The following is a 25,784-nucleotide window of genomic DNA, read 5'->3' as shown; positions in this document are numbered from 1 at the left end:
TTTGCCAGAGAACTCCAAGATTGGCTGATTTGCCATTGGCACCCTGTGCTCTTCACAGATTAGAGCAGGTTCTATCTGAGCACATGTGATAGACCTGACAGAGACTGGAGACGCCATGGAGAAAGTTCTGCTGCCTGCAACAGGCCTGCCTGCAGAGGTCATTTGACTGCCATTAGGTACTGGAATGAGATCCTCAGACCCACTGTGAGACGATATGCTGGTGCAGTGGGCCCTCAACCTTGTCTGCGCAGGCCTCTGTAGGTAGGTGCTCAATGACAATGGGCACATTGCTAGCCCACTGGCGTATCTCGAACCCTCCCTCAGACAGCACAGATCGCAGCTTGTCAATGAGGTGTTTAGCTTTGCCCTGGGTTCGTGTGCTGTGAAGGCAGTTGTCTACCTAGAAGTACCTTTCCACGCACAACCCCACGTTTTCGTCCGCTGCACAGTTGTCAGTCATGTGCCTTTGGAGGGCAAAGATGGCACAGCAGGGACTACAGGTAGTTCCAAAAGGCAACATCTGCCACTCATAGATGGTTGGGGTGCACTCTGTCTTCCCATCTCTCCATACGAAGCGAAGTAGAGGCCAATCTTCAGGAAAAAGGCGCACCTGATGGAACATACCTTTTATGTCCCCACTGATACCAATAGCGTGCTGGCGGAACTGCGGCAGGTCCCCCATCCATGTCAAGTTTGCACCTGCCATGCCGAAGTCACACCTTGACCTTCAGCAGAACTCTCTGGTTGTCCCTAGGTTGATCCAAGTACAGGGTCTCTGTCGTAGAAGCAGGCACAGAGTCAGCCTTCTTTGATGACCTCTGGTTCACCTCATGGAGAACTTTTAGGTGGATATTCTGGCAGAGGCCGCAAAGTGCATTGTGCTGCTTGGTGGGCCCTGCCACAGCGCCAACATCTGTGCTTCTCCCGGATGCACTGGATTCTTTGATCCGTGGTCAGACCCTCGTCGCGAAAATGTTCTTCATTGTCACAGTAGGGACAATAAGCCTTTAACTTGCCTTTCTTAGCCTTAGCTGACGTGCTACTTTGCTCAGCAGGTGCATTGCCAGTGGTGTCCTTTCCACTATGTAGGACGGTGGTAGACTTTCTCTATCGGGAATCCTTCTTCCGATCTGCCTTACGAGTCTGCTGCTCTTTGTCAGCTGCACTACTGAGCACCCCTTCTGGCTCATGGTACTAGACTTTGGCCCGCAGCCACTCCGCCAATTCCAACAGGGTGTGAACATTGCCAGGTCTGTAGTGCATCTGGCACTAAAACATTTCCCTGAGCTCTGGAGGCAACTTGCTAAGTAGACGGGCCACATGGGATCCACAATAAAGCTCAGCTTCACCTTCTGGACCCAACATCTTCAGCATTTGAACTGATCTGGAGGGCAAACCGCTCGAACGAGGCAAAATCACCTCGGCGGACATCAGGAGCATACATGACTATATACAACAGCAAATGATCCCCCAAGATTTGATAGCAAAATAGCTCTGTGCTATTTGCAGGAAGAAGGTTCTTTAATAATATCTTGAGCTGAAGAAACTCACTGGGGTCTTTATGGATGGCTTTGGTCCCTTGTAGGTGAGATCCCTCACCTTCCAAAGGCAACTGCTGACGATGAAGGGCAGGAGGGTTTGGTGACAGTGTGTGAATTTTGTCCTTCCCCATCTGTAGCTCGCTTATCACCTTTTCCAAGTACACCATCACTGGATTGCATGGAAGGTCTGATGGGGCAGCGATGGAGTCGGGTGCCTGAGCCTGTTGCCCATGATGACTCACCTGGTTCGCAACTGGACGTACTATAGTCAGTGGGGGGGTGAGGCTCGTTGGCTTCAGACTGGTTAGGAGGCTGAGGTATAGTGTTATTGACAATGATCGTTGGTGACAGAGGTGCAATTGGTGGCAGAGCGCCAGCGTCCATCAACAAGGTGTCGTCAGTCTCAAATACAGAGGTGTGATAACAGGGTGAGCCGAGTGTCTGTGGTTCAGCAATCCGCCGTGGGGTCACACTCGCTGGACTTAGCAGTGACACTTCGCTGCCTTCTATTACCCTGTCACTCTGGAAAGTCATTGCTGCTGCTCACAATGCATGCTCGGTATGGGTGGTGTATGTAGCTTGTTTCCTGGTGGTGTTGTCCACAAAGTCCTCCAGGTGTCTAGGCCCGTGCTACTGGCAGACCTGACTGTGTCTTATCCATCCCGTATCTGTGTTAACCATCAAACTGGCTCAAAGTACCTCAACATAAGGGAGTTGGTAGGGCAGGACTGTAATTAGGAACTTGTACTGTATTGACAATCGCCACGGTCAGAACATATTTCACAGGAGGCAGACTTCAGTTTATTGGTTTACTTTCTTCAAAAACACACACAAACAGCAATGCACAGGGGGTCAAACTGATATTTGACAAGTTACAATGGGTAGAAATTTGGTGGTTCCACTGAGGTATCATTTTGGGTATGATTTGTTCAAGGTATGGTTCTGTAACAATGAAAGGACAAGAAATACAGACCAAATATTATTAAATACAATATACTGATTACTAAATAAACTACATACAGGGTAATACACTCTCTCAGGAATAACTAAGGCACTGGTAATGATAATAGAAGTTGTCAACTGAACTACCGATCATGCCTTGCACACATGAACTCATGGTCACCAGTTGAGCTACAAATGGCTGCAAATTCGTATTACTTCAACATAATGCAACAAATATACAGTTTACCAAGGAAATATAACTCTTAGGAAACTAATTAATGCATTGCCAGTAAGACATGTCCAACATAAAGCATGGTACAAACGATTGGAATAGCTAACATTAGCAGTTCGACACATAAATGGCTCAAATTCGATAGGAAACATAGCTGCAAACACCTAAAACAATACTATAACTGAAATTAGAACACTCACCATTCTTCATTTACACACACCACAAACAAACACAAATGAGAATGGCCAGGAAGCACGTTTCCTCTGACCTACTCCAAAAACTTGCAGTGTCATAATGGCTGAATGAAGAGATTGTAGACGGTGGCACTGTTGCCAAGGAAAGGCTATGCCCTTACGACAGTATGTTTTGCCTTGTGTTCTCTGTTCCAGCACATGCAGACGGGTTGTGTCATGTACTGACAGATATATGTCCCATGCTGAAGCCGCAGACACAGGGTCTGGCCCGAGACGCCTGGGAAATCCCCCGCGAGTCGCTGCGACTGGACGTGAAACTGGGCCAGGGCAGCTTTGCGGAAGTGTGGATGGGTATGCTCTCAGCAGGACCTGCTGCTTCTGTTTAACCTTAATCATATCTAGTTTTAGGAGCATGTACATTTACTGCATGTGTATATTGATGTGTATTTATTTCAGGTCACTACCGCAGCTCACATCTGGGTACAGTATAAGACATTATAGATGTCGTAACTCACTGCCGAGGTATTAATCAGATGTGACACGGCTGCTCTATTTAACCTAACTCATAACTCATGATCATACGATAACACACGGACACTGCACTCACAGAAGAAATACAGTAATGAACCAGAACCAGTGTGGAGAACAGATTCCCGTTGGACAGTTGAAAATAATCCTCTCTGCACTTTTAGGGACGTGGAACGGGACGACGCGAGTAGCCATCAAGACTCTGAAGCGCGGCACCATGTCTCCTGAAGCGTTCCTGGAGGAGGCCCAGGTTATGAAGAAACTTCGACATGAGAAGTTGGTTCAGCTGTACGCCGTCATCTCAGAGGAACCCATTTATATCGTTACAGAATATATGAGTCAAGGTATGACCATAATTTTAGTTATTGTATTACTTAATTTAGATAACAATTATTATAATTCGCAAACATTCAGCTTGTAAGTACTTGGCAACACTAGCAAATACCTTGGGCTATCAAAGCAACCACATAACAAAACCATAACAACCACTTAGGAACCAGTAGGTACCAATAGGTTCCATAGGTACCAGAGTAGGTATATCAGCATACTCTAGCAGGCTCTTGGAACATTAAGTGAGAAAAAATACAAAATTAACTTACTATGAACTTACTGTGAATATCCTTTACCAATTGCTCCAATATTCATCCAGTTTAATGATGCTTTACTGCCATGGCTTTGGTTGGCTTACTGCCCAGCATTAGTGGGTAGCAACTGTACATATGTGTATAATAACGTTGAACCAAAATAAATGATCAGTTTTAATAATCAATTTCAATTTGATTTATTTTTTCTGTCATATTTTTTTTTATATATTATTGATGACATGGATTCCTTCTGAACAGCCAGTTACTTAATAAGAATTGTAAATCCTGTTAATGTCATTGTCAGTAATCTATATACAGTTGTGGTCAAAAGTTTACATACACTTGTAAAAAAACATAATGTTATGGCTGTCTTGAGTTTTCAATAAGTTCTACAACTCTTATTTTTCTGTGATAGAGTGATCGGAACACATACATGTTTGTCACAAAAAACAGTCATAAAATTTGGTTCTTTCATAAATTTATTATGGGTCTGCTGAAAATGTCACCAAATCTGCTGGGTCAAAAATATACATACAGCAACAAAATTTGTCAATTTTGGTGATGTAGCGAGTTGTGTCAATCAAATTAGCTTCATGTCATGGCCTCTTCACTTCTTGTAAGTGATTCTGATTGACTACAGCTGTTGACTTCTCATGAGCCCATTTAAATAGGGCTCATTTGACCCGGTGATTAGACTCAGCTACAAAAGCTACAATGGGAAAGTCAAAGGAACTCAGTGTGGATCTGAAAAAGCGAATTATTGACTTGAACAAGTCAGGGAAGTCACTTGGAGCCATTTCAAAGCAGCTACAGGTCCCAAGAGCAACTGTGCAGACAATTATACGCAAGTATAAAGTGCATGGAACAGTTGTGTCACTGCCACGATCAGGAAGAAAACGCAAGCTATCACATGCTGCCGAGAGGAGATTGGTCAGGATGGTCAAGAGTCAACCAAGAATCACCAAGAAGCAGGTCTGCAAGGATTTGGAAGCTGATGGAACACAGGTGTCAGTCTCCACAGTCAAGCGTGTTTTACATCGCCATGGACTGAGAGGCTGCCGTGCAAGAAAGAAGCCCTTGCTCCAGAAAAGGCACCTTAAGACTCGGCTGAAGTTTGCTGCTGATCACATGGACAAAGATAAAACCTTCTGGAGGAAAGTTCTCTGGTCAGACGAAACAAAAATTGAGCTGTTTGGCCACAACACCCAGCAATATGTTTGGAGGAGAAAAGGTGAGGCCTTTAATCCCAGGAACACCATGCCTACTGTCAAGCATGGTGGTGGTAGTATTATGCTCTGGGGATGTTTTGCTGCCAGTGGAACTGGTTCTTTGCAGAAAGTAAATGGGATAATGAAGAAGGAGGATTACCTCCAAATTCTGCAGGAAAACTTAAAACCATCAGCCCGAAGGTTGGGTCTTGGGCGCAGTTGGGTGTTCCAACAAGACAATGACCCAAAACACACATCAAAAGTGGTAAAGGAATGGCTAAACCAGGCTAGAATTAAGGTTTTAGAATGGCCTTCCCAAAGTCCTGACTTAAACCCCATTGAGAACATGTGGACAGTGCTAAAGAAACGGGTTCATGCAAGAAAACCATCACATTTAGCTGAACTGCACCAATTCTGTCAAGAAGAGTGGTCAAACATTCGACCTGAAGCTTGCCAGGAGCTTGTGGATGGCTACCAAAAGCGCCTAGTTGCCGTGAAAATGGCCAAGGGACATGTAACCAAATACTAATGTTGCTGTATGTATATTTTTGACCCAGCAGATTTGGTGACATTTTCAGCAGACCCATAATAAATTTATGAAAGAACCAAATTTTATGACTGTTTTTTGTGACAAACATGTATGTGTTCCGATCACTCTATCACAGAAAAATAAGAGTTGTAGAACTTATTGAAAACTCAAGACAGCCATAACATTATGTTTTTTTACAAGTGTATGTAAACTTTTGACCACAACTGTATATGCTATTCTGCCCTGCAGGCAACCTGCTGGACTTCCTGAATGGAGATAATGGGAAGTCCCTGAGGCTTCCACAGTTGGTTGATATGGCCTCTCAGGTACAGTGAAGGGGAACAGGGGAAAAGCTTTCAGGTATTCTGATTGGTTGTGATATAAAATAGAGTAGGGATGTCCCCGATCAAACATGTGATTGGAAATTGGGTCTGATCCTTTTTTTTTTAAAGGATCGGAAACAGGTGGAAACGATCCAGATCACTGGTGTATTAAAATGTAACGTTACATTGTTAATACATCCTAACTGTAAATACTACACATTTGGGGGATGTAGACATTAAGCACACATGAAACAAAGGTACACTAGCACTAGACTAAGGCTATATTAAGCATTTTCAGTGTGAACGATAAGAGGGGCTTCTCTGAGTGGTGTATCGTTCAGGCATTGTGAGCAGTGGTGGGCAAATAGCTGGTTTTAAAATTGAGTATGAACTTCTCTTTTTATTTATTGTAATAGAAATTTATATGTACAATATATGTTTAAATAATAATAAAAATATAAAATATTTAGTTATAATAAAGATAATCTCTAGTGATTTAAAGTCTAAATGAGGATGTCCTGTAATGAATGTTAATGTGTAACGTTTTTTTTGGTTGATCTCTGGTTCAGATTGCTGCTGGCATGGCGTACATGGAGAGGATGAATTACGTACACAGGGATCTAAGAGCTGCCAACATCCTGGTTGGAGATAACCTGGTGTGTAAGGTGGCAGATTTCGGACTAGCGCGACTCATTAAGGATAACGAGTACATGGCTGGACAGGGTAAGACATGTACATCCAGATTCAGTCTGCAGGGCAGGTATGAGCTGTAAAGTGTACGTATCCTGTTAAAGTTACATATAAACTGTTCAGTACTTTGTTCTAGTGGTCAAAATTAGTTGTTTTCTCTTTAAAAAGCTCAATCTCGGATGCTGAGTGGTCCAGCGTGCTAAGCCCTGCCACTATGATCAGGAGATCGCTGGTTCCCGGTCATGCAGCTTGCCATCAGCTGCCAGAGCCCTGATAGAGCACAAATAGATCTCTTTACCCTCATCATTCCAAAGGGTGATGTCAATCAGCACCTGGCATCTGTGAGCTGATGTATCGGAACCGAATCGCTGTGCTTTCTTCAGAGCTCGCTGGCTACTCGGAAATGCTACATCAGCAGCAGTTCGAAAAGAGGTGCTGGCTGATTTCTTGTGTCGGAGGAGGCGACTGCTAGTCTTCACTCTTCTTCTGGTGATATACAGCTGACTAGCAGCTGAATGGGTTGAACAATAGGCTAAATTGGCCAAAATAACAAAAGAAAATTAGAAAGGAAAAAAAGGTCAATCTCAATTTTTTATCAGAGGTTGTCTAATAAAAAGAATTGTATATTATTTGCACAACAATGGAAAATGATGTCATGTTTAATGTAAATTATAACAGTCCTAAGATAGAGTCTTGCAGAATTCCATATCTCACCCATGTGCAACTGAAAGCTACTTGTACCTTAACAAACTGATAACGTTCCGATCAGTTAAATGTGATTTAATCCATGGTGGAACTGTTCCAGTGATTCCAGCCATGTTCTCTAATCTTTTTTGTAAGATAGTAATATTTTATTAAACATCTTTGAAGAAAAGTTGTGTGTTTAACATTATAGTTTAAAATTCAGTAAATTATTTTTCCTAGTCCTTCTTTGTTTAAACTACACTGCAAAAAACACTTGAAATTGTACACATTAATATGATTTTTAATTCATCTGAACAAAAAAACGCATTGCCTCAATTAACATTATTAATCATCATGTTAAAAGTTGGTCTTACTAAATAATTTGTGTTGGCAAAATGTACAAATTATGGTTGAACCCTAGTTTGAAGGGCGTAGAGGGATCTGCCTCATATATTTCAATATTTGATTTCTTGGTTATGGATTATACTTTTGGTTCTCAAAACATTTAACCCTATTTTACACCATACACGGGAGCCTCAAAACAAACCTCAAATGCCCTTATAACAGATGGTTCAAAATCATGGATTAGGGGAAGGATACAAAGAGCTATCTCAAAGAAAATACACGAGTATTTGTAGACTATTGTAAACTTTTGGTTCAGGTTAATTAAAAAATACAGGAAGTCTGTAGGCCAAGAAAAATCTCAGATAATCAGAGGTGAAGGAACAGACCAGCTCCAAAGACCTACATCATCTTGCTGCAGATGGAGTCACTGTGCATCGTTCAAGTATTCAGTGCACTTTAAACAAGGAGAGGCTGTATGGGAGAGTAATGCAGAAGAAGCCTTTTCTGTGCACACGCCACAAACAGAGTCACTTCAGGTATGCTAAAGCACATTTGGGCAAGGCAGCTTCATTTTGGAATAAGATACTGTGGACTGATGAAACTAAAATTGAGTTATTTGGAGGGCGGTCATTTATGCATGACGGAAAAAGATCACAGCATTGCAAGACAAACACTTGCAAGCCACAGTAAAATGTGCTGGTGGTTCCATCATGCTGTGTGGTCAGTGCAGGTACTGGGAATCTCATTAACCCTTGTGTGGTGTTCGGGTCTGTGGGACCCGTTTTCATTTTTCATCAAATGAAAAAAAAAAAATTTTTTCTAACTCAAACTCATTGGCATTGGCTCATTTTTTGTGAAAAACATATATTAAAACACATTTTTGATAAACACACACTGTACACCAACCCCACCCCCCCTACACATTTATATTACATACAGTATGTTTGGCCAAGGGCTAATAAACATTGCTTCACTTGTAAATTTGAAACTAAACAAATTTTCTACTCATATCTTGAGTTTAGTTCATTTTCTTTTACATTTTATTAAAAAAAACTAATAAAAAAAAGAGTAGCACTTTTTGAAAGAAATGTAACATAAGAAAGGTAAAGGGCAAATATTAACCATGTAAGCTGTTTATATTGCTTGCAATTTAGGTGAAGCAAGTATGTGTAAAGCATTTTAATGTAAAATTACTTAATTTTGCTGAATTAAATACAAGTAACAAAGTAAACGAGTAACAAAAATATGAACACCACACAAGGGTTAAAGTTGAGGGTCGCATGGATTTCGGTCAATATCAGCAGATTCTTCAGAACAATGTTTACGAATCAGTAAGAAAGTTGAAGTTGCGCCGGGGCTGGAACTTCAACAAGACAACGACCCTAAACACTAAACACTGCTCAAGCTCTACTAAAGCATCATGCAGAGGAACAAGTGCAACATTTTGAAATGGCTCAGTCCCCAGACCTGAATATTATTGGCAATCTTTGGTGTGATTTAACTAAATTGCTGATCCAGGCAACCAATGATTTACAAAGGAAAATCATAAAAAATGATCAGGGGTGCCCAAACTTTTCATACCACTGAATAAGAGTGGCCAACAGTGCAGTTGTTGAGATCATGTTGTCTTGATTTGTTTAGTTTTGTTAGCAATTTCTTTGTTACAGTGTACTGGTAACTGTGTATGTAAGTATTTAGTTTAAGTGGTATTGCTCTGTTTCATTTTCTATCAATCAGGTGCAACGTTTCCTATTAAATGGACCTCCCCCGAGGCAGCACTGTACGGCCGATTCACTGTCAAATCAGATGTCTGGTCTTTCGGCATATTACTAACCGAGGTGGTCACCAAAGGACGAGTTCCGTACCCAGGTAAAAATGTATTTTAGAATATTCAGCAAATATATGTTCCTAAAATGTAAAGAGCATCTTAAATTTAAAACCTTAATTACACTTGATCATCTTCTATTTAGTTTTGTTTTAAACTTCATTGGAAATACGTTTATTTGCATGGATTGTCCAATAGACTGCATGGCAAGTAGCAATCATTGGGGTCCAAGCAAACAACACCACTTTGTATCCAGTACAAAGTGCACAAAGATTTACACAAATTATGGGTTGTTTTTAGAATGGCCTCTGTTTAGGGTTTTTAGTAGAAAGATTATACAGACTGAAACTTTTGAATATTTATGTCTGATTACATTTTTATACACTCCTCCAGGAATGACAAAAAGTGAGGTGCTGGAAGAGGTGGTCCAAGGGTACCAGATGCCGTGCCCGGCTGATTGCCCGAGCTCCATGCACGAGCTGATGCTGAGCTGCTGGCGGAAGGAGCCGGAGGAGCGACCCACGTTCGAGTATCTGCAGGGCTTCCTGGAGGACTACTTCACCTCCACGGAACCGCAGTACCAGCCGGGCGACAACCTCTAGGGCTTCCAGAGTGGAATGAGGGGCGGAGTTTACAGAAAAGCTCTCTTTCTCCATTGTAAATGAAAATTAAAAAGCTATTCAGAACTCTTCCTCCTCCAGATCCTGATTGGGGAGTTGTTTTAAGGGCAGAGAAAGACTGTGGTACAGACACGCCCCTCTATAAACTCCCGACCTGTATTTTTTCACCCAGTGGAGTACTGCCACGTGCCTAGAGGTGCAAAAGGACTACTTAATTTGTGTGCTGTTATCTTCTCCTGCTGTTTTTCCATTATTTCATATCGGGGTGTATTTCCTGCAGCAGTGTTTGCCGTTTTACTTTATTTACTGTACTTTTCCTCTACGTAAACCCTTTAGCATTGCAGTGCTACGAAGGATTTTTGTGTGATAGAGCCATAGAAGAACTGCTTCTGCGTCTAAAAATAAATATTTCTGCAAATTAGATGCTTATGTGGGTGAGAAGAACTTTCTTTTCTGTTCATTATCCTAACCTAATCAAGCTAATAATCAGATCATTAACAAAGCCACAGGACCTTTTTCAGGTATTTACTTTATATATTTTCCTCTTCCCCTTCCCAAAGGTTAATATATTTGTTACGTTGGATACTGTATATTTAGTTTGGCTAGTTTAGTCCACTTTTATACTGTTATAATTAGACAGATGTTTAGATGGGTCTTGTGAAGCTAATATGTGCTGATCTATTTATTGACCTTGATAAAAACAGCAAAGAATTAAGCTATATTAAAATATCTTAATATTTTTCATTTATTTCTCGTTTTTGAGCCTTTGATAAAACATGTAATATTTTTAATTATTCTGACCCAGATGTTTTCCGTCCGAATTCCTATACTTAAAAACTAATAATTTAAACAAAAAAATAAAGATATTTTTTAAACACTTTTATATTATTAGATTTACCTTGTTTTCCTATTTCATAAATTAAATAACCTGATGTATGTATTTTGTTTTGTTTTACATTAAGAAAAAAGCAATTACAAAACTACAATTTAAAATGATATAAATATAGTTATAGTACATCTTTAAACATGCTAAAAATTAAATAAATTAAAGAAACAATTTTTTGTTTTCTTTTCAGACCTGATGCTGAGGATGGTTCTGTCTTTCCCACACTCAGCTCTGCCTGTGATCTTCAGTCTTCAGACCACAATACCCAGAGTGCACCACACACTGACATTACTCCCATTCCTGATCATATGACACTGCACATGGCACCTCCAGGATGCCAATCACCCAACTATTTCCAACACATGCTGGACTCACTTCAGCTCACTAATCGCTAAATATTTACAGATTTAACCTCATACAACGCATTTCCCTTTGCCTTTCTTAGCTCTCTCAAATTTTGTCCTTGTTTGTATTTACCGACCCTAATTTTTGCCAGCCCACTGATAATGCCTTGCCATGTAAGACCCCTGGCATGCTTGCTTGCCAGGGGTCCATTCCTTGCTTCTGCTGTTTTCTGGTGTTGGCCTTGCTTTGTCTAACTACCAATTTTTCTAATACTGCTCCACCATGACACTATTTAAGTTAATTAATAATTTACATCACAGCTCATAAATAAAAAAAAACTCCCAACTCTGTGATTGGCTTGTCACATTAATGTAATAATTATTTGTTTTTTTTTGTTGACTTTACAAACAGAAAACGTTTTGACTATTTGACTTTACAACAGAAACACTGACCCCTCGCACCATTGCCTCATATTCCAGAACTTAGTGCAGTATCACCTGCTTAAACCCAGCAGGGTACGTGAACATGGAAAACCATCTTGTTTAATTTGAAAATCATAAAACACACAAATTTATTTTATTAAGTTTTACAGTTAATATTACTGAAGTTGTTGAGATTTAAGATCAGTTTTACTTACAGGGTGCCAATCCACCACTAAATGCTGTAGAGAATCAGTAAATTTATCGTAAGAGTTTAGATCAGGCCCAAAAAATCCAGCCCGACCCGTGTACGGCCCATCCCACCTGATTTAAACCCCACATTGTGTTAGTAAGTAGACAGTAGTTAAAACTTTTTAACTACATTCTGAGGTGTAGGTGCCTGCACTTTCTGATTTCTGGCCCCAAAATTTCCATTGTATTTAATCCACATTTCTGCGTAGTTCTGCGGAGGTGCACAGGATAGACTGACGCCCAGAAATTTTTGTTTGGAGAGTGCACATCTAGATGTCTCCACATTCCATTTTTACAGTAATGATCCATCACTGTAAAAACCTGACCTGTGACTGCTTTAATGCAAAGCATTTCACATTCAGTCATCAACAGACTGGCCTCCAGCCATGGGAGTTAAGTGGCAAAGTCTTGAAGTTTGAAGTACAATGTTGACCAACACCCTGGCATCATCATAGACACGAAAAAAAGTGATATGTTGAGGTCCTTTGCATGCACAAAATGGGGGTCAACAGTTTTTTTCTGACCAGCCCATGAAGACGTTTTGTTTATCATTGCACCCATATAGCCACTTGCTATATGAAATTTGTAAAAGAGCTCTGGGCCACACTAAAGAAGAAAGGTTTATTTACACACACACTGTTTATCTGGTACCGAGTGTTTATTCCTGTTACCCAGAGTTCTTTCCTGTTACCTGATCATTTTACCCCCCAAAAAAGTAAAGCTGCCTATGATTAACCAAATTTGGCTAAATTGTTAAATATATGTTATTAGATTCAGAGTTGAAAAAAGATACAAGATTAAATTTAATTTAGAATACTTACAACAAGCAAATGGCACCCATTCGCACCCATTTCTGTTTACTAATTTAGCTGCAGTCAGAAAATTTTGCAGATTTTTTTTATGCCATACATTTTGAGATGCAAAAACAGAAAGTTAAAAAGAAAATCTAGAATAATTTACGCTACATATTTCCTGAAATTCTGTTTTACAAAGTATAAACTAGAAAATTGGAAAAAATAAACTGACTGAGAATATGTATTGTACAAGAAAGGTTTTGTGTATTTTTTGTTTGAAGGGGGAAATTTTAAACATACAGTTTAACTTTTAATTTCTTCCTCATAATTTAGTTGTTAAATGTGCGTTGTGAGAGGGGGTTGCTAAGCTAACATGATAACATGCAACATCAGAACAGAATTAGCATCTAGTGACACCTTTGCATCCAGTTATTCTTTAAATGTCAGTTTTTATTGAGTCTCCAGGTCTTATTCTACTGTGGTAGAGGTCTTTTTCTTCTTCCATTGTATGTTGTCATTTTCAGTGGATGTGCAATAAATTATAATTCAAGGCTGTTTTGTAAAACAGCTCTGTGTGGGTGTCTTCTAATTTTCCACAATAAGTAGAGAAATGATTCATCTGAATCATAAAACTGCAATTATTGATTAACTATTATAATTAAACTGAACTATAGGAGATATAGAGGAGCAGAGCAGCAGAATGTGCTAACCAAAGCATAAAATATTGATATTAGTGTGTATTTTTCCTGTGGAGGATTATTTTAATTTATTAATCTGGATGCGTTTCTGCTGCCCGTGTGTTTCCTGTTCCTGTTGTACCGCTGGAGCCCAGCAGGGGGCAGAAACTCATTATATAATGATCATCGATAATGAAGCTGCAGTCCTGCTGAAATGGACTTCACACAAACACACACACACACACACACACACACACATTTACTATAATTATTTATTTCACCTCTTTTTATCAATTAACCATCATATAACATGTGCACATAAGGTGACCCTTATTTACCGTACAGCTGATCGAGTTGACTGAAAAATGTAAGACATTTTTGAGGCGATGCACATACAGAAGATATTAATAAGATTAATTAATACAATAAAATGATAAAATACAAATGTGTGGAGGTGGTTAGACATTATGGCTGTGTTTCCAAGACAGGGATCAGTCTGGCCTTATTGATATACAGTATGGGAGTAGGTAAAATAGATTTAAATTTGAGCAAAACAAAACATTTGTATAAATGTTACTTATTTGCATTAATAATAAAAAGCTATAGATCGCTAATATACTTAACCCACACTATATATCACTAAAATATTTTGAAAATGAAGAACTGTATACATATGTTGCACAAACTGTACACACAGTCATTTTTCCAACATTTGCAAAAAAAAACACCACCATCCCACAAAAACAACATATAAAGAAAGTGCAAATTGATAGTAACTACAAAATAAAATATACTTCAAAAATGTACACAGTAACTATTAGTTACTATTAGCAGTAGTTAGATTTTTTTCTGACATTTATAAGGATTTACAGTGGCGTGAAAAATGATTCCCCCCTACAGATTTATTTTATATTTTTACCATAATCAAACAAACTTTGATATCAGACAAAGACAACCTGAGTAAATTTAAAAAGCCCTTTTAAATAATTATTTGATTTATTTATTTATATAAAATTATTTAATTTTATTTAGTAAAGGAAAAAAACTCTCCAAACCAATCTAGCTTTGTGAAAAAGTGTTTGCCCCCTCAACCTAACAAATTGGTTGTGCTGCTATGGCGGCAATTAAACTAATTACCAATTGACACACAAAGTGTGCTGTGGTAAGCTTGTTTATAATACTTCTACTGCACTGCTCACAGAAACTACCAAGCTGGCATTTCAACGTTGAACCAACATTAAATCAACGTTAATGTTATGGTTGAATCAACGTTGGATTTGGTGTTGATTTTGAAAAGTAAATCAACGTTGAAATGGCAACGTTGTTTCAACATCATACGTTTAACCTTTAATAAACCATAGCTTACATTCGGGATGCTCAAAATTTTATGGAAGTGGTAAAAAAAACTGTATGCCATGATAAAGAAATTAACAATTTTATTTTTATTCTCCCTTTGAATTTCTGAGAATTACAACTACTGTACAACTACAAACAAAAAGCTTTTATTACAATAAGTAGCTAAAACTAAAAAAATCCTATTGTTAACAGAGTGTTAACAATAAATCTACATCACTGTAGTAAAGCTGAATATAAAGAATGTTACCCACTACCAATGTTATTGAACATTTGATCAGAAGGTTGAGGACAGTATGTTGATTCAATGATAAGATTTCAACGTTTGCACAACCATTTAACATTAAATGTTGTTTCAACGTTGTTTCACTGCTGAAACAACAACAGACAGTTGTGTGCCAGCTGGGTATACCTTATACATGGTGCTTGGTGATGTTGCACATAATAAAGACATGTGACTGTCATAGACTGATAGCATGATGAGGCAGGGTATTTATTGTTAGCCATGTTAACATAATTCTCTTATTACATGGAGAGAATGTACTGTTCAAATTGACAGAATTTGTTTCACTCTTTTTTTCACTCATTAGGACTCCCTCTATCACTAGTGATGCCCCAGCACCAGGGGGGGAAGACTAGCTCATGCCTTCTCTGATACATGTGCAGTCTGACACCGCCTCTTTTTGCTGCAGATGTGATGTGATGTAGCATCAAAGCGCGCTCAGAAGAAAGTGCAGCGACTCGGTTCTGATACATCAGCTCACAGATGCCTTGTGCTGATCGACATCACCCTTTGGAGCAATGTGGGGAGAGACACCATCTACCCACCCAGACAGAGAATGGCTAATTGTGCTCTCTGAGGGGTCCGCTTGCCGATGCCATGCTACATGAACAGGATTCAAACCGGCGATCTCCTGATTAAAGTGGCAGCGATTAGCCTGCTAAACCACTCAGAGCTCCCTAGAACACTTAATGATTTTTTTTTAAACTAAGGGGTCATTTTTTATGTAGCCTGATACTTAGGGTGCTGTCTAAACACCAAATCACCCAGTATAGCTTTATTTACCATGTATTGGGATTTTATTGAGGGTGGGGCCTTTTCCTATGACTAAGTAGGGCGTAGGGACTAGGGCGTATGCCCTGGATTGGAATACGTCCCCTAGACTCTACGCTCAATCCCATTCACAACGGGCACAGCGCAATTCCCTGCCTATCACACTGGTGCTGCCCGTTTCGTCAGCAGTGCGGAGCGGCCGACAGCCCGTCCACCGTGTCGGTCGTGCGTGTTGTCCGTGTCCCTGTGGTTCAGTAGCCCCCGGTTCTCGGTTCCCGTCTCCCCTCCCGGTTGTTGTTTGGTCGTGAGGCCGCAGATGGCTGTCTCTGCAGCCGCAGTCTGAGCGCTACGCTCCGGTCCGCTACCCGCTGCTCCCCGGCATGACCTCCCCCAGCAGCGGCAGCGCGGCTCGGCGTCGGTGAATGGGATTTATCGCTGATTTATCACTTAATCGTTTTAACCGCGAGATTTGGGAGATTTAACCGGTTTACGGCTGATTTAAGGCGGCGGATCATCAGAAATCAAAGCCACTGTTAAGGTGAGTGGGTTCGTTTTCTAGTAACGTTAGATACGCTACGCAAGGTTTTGGGTGTTTTCGAGTTATTTGGGGATTTTATGGATTTATTCAGAATTTACACGAATTAATTGTTGTTTTAGGGTTTTTTCATATGTTGTTAAGACAAATACGGCCTTTATGAATCACAGCAATTCACATTGCAGGGGAAAACCAAGCTTAACTTGGCTTGTTTTTTCCGAATTCTCCGTTCCACCTTAAAGGCTGCAGCAGTTCCATTCAGTCGCCCGAGGCGCCTGAATGGAACTGCTGCAGCATTTAAGGTGGAACGGACAATTCGGAAAACAAACCAATTCCATCCTCATTTAACCACATTGTCAGAAATTTAAGACGGCTTACACTTTTCTATCCATAATTTTGTCATATTAAAACAATATTTAGTACAAATATCACAAAATTAACTGTTAGATACGATTTTAGCAGCCTATACTCTCGTTTGTTTACTCCTCCATGCCACTAAAGGCGGTATTGCTGCTATGGCGATATTTTCAGAACCGTATCGGTATCACGGTTTATATAAGGAAAAATGTCGTTTTTAAGAGACTACCTCAGTTTCTAAATCAGTTTTTCTGATTTTGCTATTTATAGGTATATGTTTGAGTAAAATGAACGTTGTTGTTTTATTCTATACAGACTTCTCACAAATTCCAAATAAAAATACTGTCATGTGGAGCATTTATTTGCAGAAAATGAGAAATGACCGAAATAACAAAAAAAGACGCAGTGCTTTCAAACCTCAAATAATGCAAAGAAAACAAGTTCATATATTATTAAAGTTTTACGACTACAGAAATCAATATTTGGAATAACCCTGTTTTTTAATCACAGTTTTCATGCATCTTGGCATGTTCTCATCCACCAGTCTTAAACACTGCTTTTGGATAACTTTATGCCACTCCTTTTGCAAAAATTCAAGCAGTTCAGCCTTATCCAGCTTTCTCTTGATTATATTTATATAAGGTTTTCAATTTGGTAAAATCAAAGAAACTAATAATTTTTAAGTGGAAGTTTTTTTAGCATTTACATTTTATTTGATGTAAAAATTATGATATGTTTATTAAATGTAATAAGTAATTGAAGTTTAGAGATTAAAACGACCTAAAATAGTCATAAATATAAGGTACTTGTGCAAAAGGAAAAACAGTTATTGGTTTTGGAGTTAGAGGCTCATAATTGCAGGTTCTCTTTTGAGTGTATCTCTGTAGGCCAGAACTTCCTCTGATATTAAAGATCCTCTTTTCCTGAAGAGAACTAAATATATCATTCTGAGTGCATGTTGACATCAGCACTGTCTCTATTTCAGCATTATTACTGTGTCCTCACCCCCAATTTTATAGCTGGGACTGTTTTCAGTAATACACACATTTAAACCATTTGACCTCAACTGTTGACTATTTATATATGTTTATAATGCTGAACATCATACCTGTCAAGTTTTAGATTTTAAAATAAGGGATATTTTCCTCTGTACGCTTAAAGCCGTCCCACCAGCCCAACGAAGGTTCAGTATCCCTTACATTTTAAGACAGGTTTACAAAAAAGGGGGGGGGGGCTTCCCCACACTGACCCTCCGTTGCAAGCTGATTGGCTGTTTCTCCTGAAAGGCGGGACTTTCTCCTTGAATCGGCTCCACGATTGGTTAAGAGACACAGAGCGGTCAGTGCCCTGTCTCCTCAATAATATATATTTTTTTATTTTAATAGAATACGGGAAATTTACGGGAAAATACTAATACGGGAGGACGGCGGGAAAGAGGAGTAAAATACGGTAGTTTCCCGGCCAAAACGGGAGACTTGACAGGTATGCTGAACATATGGGAAATAAATGTGATTTTGAATATATTTTAGTTAACTACTGGGAATAATAGTCATTATTGTCTACTGTATATGTTACAATGTAGATGAAAACCTCATCCTGTGGTAACAAGCAATCATTAAAATAGTCTGAACATGATTCCTTTAGCGTTCTGACGGCTGCTGCTGTACTTCTGCAGCGCTTGGTGGTGCTTGGTTAGTGGTGTTTGTTAGCTCTGCCTTTCACTCTATGAGCTGAAAGATGAACTGTAGAGAGCATAATTTTCCTGTTAGTGGGATTCAAATCTTTATTCTTTTTCCACTATGAGGAGCATTAGTCCTGCGCATATGAACTGACTGACTGAGGTGAGCCTGTATCACCGACTAAGCTGCTGTGTAACCTAAACTCCTGAATCGGATTGGCTAAATGGGAAAAATATCATCCGATCGCATATTTTGTCTGAAAGCCTTTAGACAAGTGTTAAACAGCTGAATTCACTATGTATTTTATGATTGCCTCATGTGAAATGACGGATGTATAGACGTTGTTATGTAAAGCAGGTGCAGGTGGACGTGTGTCTTATAAAAGCCTGGTGCATTAACGTGATGCTCTAAGTGCAGCTCTATTGTTTTCAGGCTCTGTTATTTAACTGATTACACATCAGAGAGCGGGTGCCAACGCAAAGCAGGGCACTGGGCCTATTCACAAAGCCACTCTCCTTAAGGTGCTTCACCAAAACCCTCCCCAAGTCCCCCTGATGCTGCTAGACAAGTCTGATTATAATATTTCTACAAAAATTACAGCAGAAATCTGATAAACTCTCAGTACGAGATCCTGTACAATAGAGTAGCACTCACACAAATTAAATCTTGCCCTGCTGGTTTGCTCAGACAGGGTCTGGGGTTATTTTAATGCACATACGGAACTGTACAAAAAAGCAGCATTAAAAGCATAATTTGTTTCATTTTCCAGCCAAAACAGCCATTAAATACACATTCATTTTTCAACATTAAGGGGATTAAGGCAGAAAATCTCAATTTAACAGAACCCAAGACGGCTAAATCTAATATCAGATGTTTGACTTATAAGTGTGCCCATCTTTACTGTTATTACGAATCTCTTTCAACCTTTTAGGAGATTTTCTTTCAGTGTTTCAGCAGAAATCTGCCAGGAGATGTTTTCTCACTTCCTCCAGTGTCTCTGATGGAGAAACATTAGATCAGATGAACAGAAGGTCCTGATCAATAGGTTATAGGGGTGTCCAAGAAGTCCATAGTGCCAAATGTACCACACAAAGGAATTGGAGGGATACAGTCATGAAACCCCAGTTTTCTGTGCTGTAAATAAAGGGTATTTGTACAGCTGAAAGTCCAAAACTGTGGTTTATGTGTTTGATACATTCAATTATATAGTGGTGATGGTGAATTAATGACCCTCTAGACACAACAATTAGTTTCTTTCTCTTTTTTTGTGTGGGCTACTTTATTTTCTTTAACTTCATAAAAAAAAGTTTGGATTAATTTGCTTCTTCTATTGTTTAAATGAGTGGCGGTAAGGGCTGGGCAATATTTAAAAAAAAAACTTATCTTGATATTTTTCAAATATATAAATGATTTTCAATTATGATAACTTAATTAGTTTTTTCTTTGTTAACAGACTACACCATTTCAGTGCGAAAACTATTGTTTCCTGTACATTTCATTTTTAACATTATTATTTATTTATTTATTTTTACAAATAGTAAGCAGCCTCCTTTGACTTTTTGTTCTATATTTGACACAGAGCAAACATAATGTCCTTTTATTTTAATTTAGGAAAAGTGTAACATATGAAAATCACTGCCACAAAGAGTTCTTGACAGGTTTCTGGAAAATCAAATAATTAAATTAACCTTCCAGCCCTATGATAGCTTCCCTAAAACTCCCATAACTGGTTCAAAGTCCAAACCAACAAAAAACGCTTTTCAAATTTTGTTGCTTTGATTCGGACCGTGGTTCACAGCATCTTTCACACCAGCTATGTTGGTTCTGACAGAGCAAGGTACAGTAGATCTAAAAGCACAAATAAACAATGCTGAAAATGTTCAGTTACGTTGATGCCTTTTTTACCTGCTATAGGTTTCAACTTTAGCTGTGGTGAAAAAGGCTTCAACATAACTGACGTAAATCAGCAGCTTCTTGTTTCTCATCATCAGTCGTTGTGTTTGAAGCTGACGTTTTGTCCAGGCTGCTGTTTTTGCAGCAGCTGCTGTGTTGGATTGGGTGGCAGCAGTGTGGGCCTGCACCTTTTGGGCCGTTCTGCTTTAGTCATATTACAACAGATGTCCCGGGTAACTCCCACCAACAGGCCTCCACACACTGCTCGCAGGGTGTGTGTGTGTGGTAGAAGTCAGGACTTGTTGGGAGGGTGTAATCTGCATTCCAAAACTGTCTGTTTCACACACACTTCACCGTGTCCACTATCTGCTGCACTGTTTTCCCAGCTGCTTCAGGGTCCAAACATTTTTGTGACCCACAAAAGTAATGGACTTCGGAGCTGGGCAATATATCGCCAGTATTAAAATAATAGAAACTGTTTTATACAAGATATAAAAATGATCATATTGTAATATCACCACTTCTATTTGAGCTATTCTATTCTTCTATTTTATTAGTTACCGTTTAAATGTAATTTATTTCCAAAAAGATTATCGTGGAAATATTATAATTGCACTTAATCATCATAATCAAGTCCAGTTTACTCAAACTAAAATATTTATTTACACTGTTTACATACACTTATTTACTATTTAAGCATAGCATATGTTTAATTTACAATTTCACGTCAGAGCTCATTGTATATCACCATTTCTCTACAAAATATATAGAGATATGAGTTTTTAGTCATATCCCCATCCCTAATGGACGTATTATAATCTGCCTTGGTCCCAGAATGGGTTTTTATTTATTTCATAAAATCCTGTTCTGCAAAAGATTTGGATCCGGGTAATTTTTAAAAAACTGTAACATTAAAAACTAGACCAGAATCTTTACTATCTTTATTATTAAATAATAGTATGTACGTTTTTAACGTTTTGAACTGAGTAGGCTCAAATGACTTGAAAAGGCTTTCTCCTCGCCCTGCAGTGTTGGTGGTGTTTGCGGTGGTGCTGGTCGTTAAGGTGTGGTTGATTCCAGTTTGTCCACATTTCTTATGTGTGCGTGAATGTGTCATTTCATCACAATAACCTCATGCTCTTTGAGCTCATTGTTACATATCTCAGAGCTGAAGATGTAGAAAATACTTGCACATACCACTGCCAGTGGTTTTAAGCTTCATCCTTAAAACCACTGACAGTTGAAGTGAGTTACATTGTTGATCTGGTTGATTTGGCACCCATCAACCAATGGGTGACAACAAGCAAACAATCAGTTCTTGATTTTTTTTGGTGTAACATTTAAGGTGTAACAGTCTTAAATTACCATCAAGGATAATATTTTCTGTTGTACCTCATAACATGATCAGGATGTAAGGAAGCATGTTAAGTTAAAGCATCGACAGCTCTCGTCAGCAGATCTTCAGACAGTATTTTGAACTTGTATGGTATTTTGAAACTGTATGGTACATTATTGAAATCTGTGTAGGATGTAGCCTATGAATCTGCCCATCGCCATTACCCCAGTTTCATTTCCACACTCAAGGTTGCCAGGTATAGACAACAACAAACTTACAGAATGTCGCAGCCATGGAAACGCACAAGCACATGGTTATTTTTCTGCTGAACAGGTAATCACTGAGCTTCAGCAAGGTTTTTAACCATAGCTGAGTGATTTATTACCACCACTAGAGTAGAAGAGTCAAGCATTTTTGACATTAAAATGTGTAGCTATATTTTGTATATTCACCAATTAGTTACAGAATAACACTCATCATCGCTTGCCACTATGTGTCAATCTGGCAACCTGTGTAGGTTTTGTGTCTGGGAAGGAATGAGTACGCCTGACTATTTCCAGTGTTTGGAAATTAGGATTTCTCACATTTATTACTGATTGTTCCTTTAAGGGGTTTTCAGACCTAAAATCCAGAGCAGAGTCTGAACCATGGTTTATGTGTTTGGTACATTTGTATTCTGTATATTTTGTCTTGATAGTTTAGTTTGGGTTTACACTGCAGATTAGTGACTAAGCACATCATCACCTACATGGGTGGAGTCTACCTATACTTCCCATTTGAATGGTGTGTAAATTGTTGTCTGTTCAGTTAGTTGCCTTTCCTCCTTTTCTGTTGTAATACAAAATTGTCTCTTTGCAAGAATCAACCTCACTTCAAGTGCAGGTGTGCCCTGCAGCAGAAGAAGTATAACAGATTCCCCTTAGATTCCTTTTATTTCTGTTTATATATATATAAAGCTTAATCTACAGTTACAGTAGATACAGTATATGACCAGTGTTATCAAATGTACCCATACTGTTGCATGACATGACTGCACGCCAATTGGAATCTGATTTCAGCACAAAACCGCTCCTTTTTCTTCTTCTATTATTTAATGGATAATGATAGCTTGCCTTAACATTCCTGTAAATTATCGGAAAATGTTAACCGTCCAAATAAGTGGCCAGAGAAGTTTTCCCACTGCTGACACACCACACTATGGTTCAATAGCTCCATACCTAGACCACTTTTTTTGGTGTCTCTTTTGGTAGATGACTGAACATCAGGCAGATCTAGTTGGAGTCCTTTGCATGCAATGGTCTTGTATCTACCAAGATTTTCCAGTAAAGGACAACCGGAAACTGGGTTTTCAGTGCACAAAAGACTCATTGATCCTTCTAGAGGCCCCGGATCATGGATTCTTTAAATTCATGGGCAGTTAAAGGATCTGCTGTAACATTAGTCTTGGTGCCAAATATCACGAGACACCTTCAGGGGTCTTGTGAAGTCCATTCCAAAATGAGTCAGAGTAGAGGCTGGCAATATGACTATATTTGGTTGAGCTGTGATACATTTTCTTATCTCATCAACAATATGTTTTTTTTAAGTTTGTCAAGGATATCAGTGCTGTACATTTCATTAAAGAGACTGTAATTAGTTATAATTAATTAGATGATACAGCAGAAAGAGCTTAATAGAAATCACTGTACTCTGCATGAGGGAGTATTTAAATTGCATATTTTGTGCAATACTGGTACAATTCTGTTTTTGCTTCCCATATTTTCCTCTTTTTAATTTTATAAAGTAAGAAATACCTTATTCTTGGTCTCTGTCTCAGCCTCTCCCCGTTATTGTCTTGACACAGAATCAGCTCTAGCTGCTTTGACTACAAGACTATTGGCAAAATCAGTGCATGATAACATACCGTATTTTTCGCACTTTAGGGCGCACTGGATTATAAAGTGCACTATGAAAAAACATCTATTTTCTGGTCTATTTTCATACCTAACCCACTCCGGATTATAAGGCACATTATTTTCAATGAAAGCTGGATGTTAATCTACACATATTTCTGTTCCAAAAACTGTTCATTTTGGTGAGTAAAGCGCTTTTGTTTTTCTACTGTAAGCTTAGATTTTCAGATTTCCACTTAGGATAGCCAGACAGCTCTACACAAAGGCGATATTAGCTAGCGGTTCGTCTCACATAGCTTGTTTTAACATGGTAAACAGGAAGGCTACAGTCCGATATACTCGCCTCTGAACTAGCTAACTAGCACTTAGCGTGCTTAGCGGGTAATGCTACTGCTGCTCCAGCAGTGCTAGGTGGGGTTAGTAGCAAGCCACAAGCCGATAAAACTCACCTCTGAGTGGCAAAAGAGCTGGAAATTAGCGAGGTTAGCAGCTTAAGCTAATATTGCTTCAGTCTCAAGTCTAGGTGCTGCAAAAATAAACTATAGAACCAAAATAAAGCACTGCACTTCAGCAGAGTGGCTTTACTGCTTCTTACAAACTGACTGTTAAAATTTATAAATAAGGTGCTTCGATTTATAAGGTGCACTGACGTTTTTTGTTTGTTTGTTTGTTTGTTTTTTAAATTAAAGGATTCTATGTGCACCTTATAGTATTGACCCAAATCAAGAAATATATTAAGTAGTGCTGTGGGTGGTATGGCCAAAAAGGCATATCACGGTATTTTTTAAGATTCTGACTGTTTCACGGTATATCACGGTATATATATTTTTTTTATTTGTTTTTTTGCACGACGGGCTTTAATAGGGTTGTGGGTTACTGTGCTTTTAGTAGTAATAATAAAATATAGTAATAACATATAATATAAAACATTAAGGTTTTAAACAATAAATGAGGAACTCAGACTTCATTAACAGAAAAACAGCTGAAGAATGTAAACAATAGACCTTAAAAAGAGATACGCCAACAACTTTAACATGGCTTCTTTTACAAAACTAAATATCGTAAATATTTCAATAAACACTATAAATGAACCTAAAATACTTAATGTTTAAGTATTCAAAACATTACCTTCTTTCTCCAGTTAACAAATACATTCAAATCATTCTTCAAGCTACAGTATTAATATATTTGAAAGGGCTATAGTTACTGCTCTATTTTACTGGGACAAAAACACACTGTTCTCATTTCTCTCCAGCGCTAGATGAGCATTTGACTCCACACGTCTGTGTGTTTTTCTCTGACGGAGCTGTTTCGCACGGTGCTCCGCAGCGCCTCTAGTGGTATGGTGGTATGAGAGAAACACACACCGGTTCTAGTTTCCCGCACGGTATATCGAATGAACCGGTATACCGACCCAGCACTAATATTGAGATTGAAATTTTGCCCCTGTTGTCCAGCCCTAGCTCCTAGTCAAAGCTGTATTGGATGCACAAATGGAACCTGCACAATATTTGGCAGGTAGTTGTAATGTTATGGCTGAAATGGATGTGCACTTGAGTGGGTTTATTGGGTTTATTGGTCTAATTATTTACAATCAACAGTCACATTAAGTATCAGTACAGGCCCAACAGCCAGTAGTTCTTGTTGTTTGTTTTCCTCAAATGTCTGTTCTTCTGTTCCCTAGCATGTCCAGCTGCTGCTCAGCTTTGCTGTGAGGACAGCATGCCTCGGGTTCCTCAGTGAGCTTCAGCTGCTCTTACATCCTCACTGACTCATTCCCAAACTTCCCAAATCTCATGATTCTCAAACTTCACTCCATTTCTGCTTTTTAAGTATTTCTGGTGAGAATTTTCTCACAAAAGTATTGGGACGTCTGTTTATTAAAATCAATGAATAAGAGGTGATCCTGCTTTTGTTGTAGTAACTGTCTCTACTGTCCAGAGATACTATAATAGAAGCATTGGCGTAAGGATTTGATTGTATTCAGCCATATGAGCGTTAGTTAGTGAGGTCAGAATGATGGATAAAATTATCACCACCCCACCTCATTCCCAATTCCCCTGCTTT

General features: G+C 39.0%; 1 protein-coding gene across 8 annotated transcripts in view; it reads left to right on the top strand.

Annotated features, from left to right (window-relative positions):
* The window catches only part of LOC103042998 (proto-oncogene tyrosine-protein kinase Src), a 74,369-nt gene that overhangs the window by 23,625 nt on the left and 24,960 nt on the right, over positions 1-25,784 (top strand). For 2 of the 8 annotated variants that reach the window (XM_022682423.2, XM_022682422.2), the window contains exon 1: positions 16,136-16,563. The exons of 2 other annotated variants lie outside the window; for them this stretch is intronic. Coding sequence is in view for 2 of the 6 variants with exons in the window: in XM_049471543.1 (XP_049327500.1) it covers positions 3,105-3,260; positions 3,602-3,781; positions 6,008-6,084; positions 6,651-6,804; positions 9,538-9,669; positions 10,019-10,227 (908 nt within the window). In the remaining 4 variants the exon portion in view is untranslated. Of the gene's footprint in view, positions 1-3,104; positions 3,261-3,601; positions 3,782-6,007; positions 6,085-6,650; positions 6,805-9,537; positions 9,670-10,018; positions 13,505-16,135; positions 16,564-25,784 lie in introns of those variants that run through there. 4 more of the 8 variants (XM_007248327.4, XM_007248326.4, XM_049471543.1 and 1 more) reach the window with 3 other exon arrangements.

Source organism: Astyanax mexicanus, chromosome 24, assembly GCF_023375975.1.
Source record: "Astyanax mexicanus isolate ESR-SI-001 chromosome 24, AstMex3_surface, whole genome shotgun sequence".
Taxonomy (NCBI): domain Eukaryota; kingdom Metazoa; phylum Chordata; class Actinopteri; order Characiformes; family Acestrorhamphidae; genus Astyanax; species Astyanax mexicanus.
Note: the sequence above shows the minus strand (reverse complement) of the source record. Positions and strands in the feature narration are given on the sequence as shown.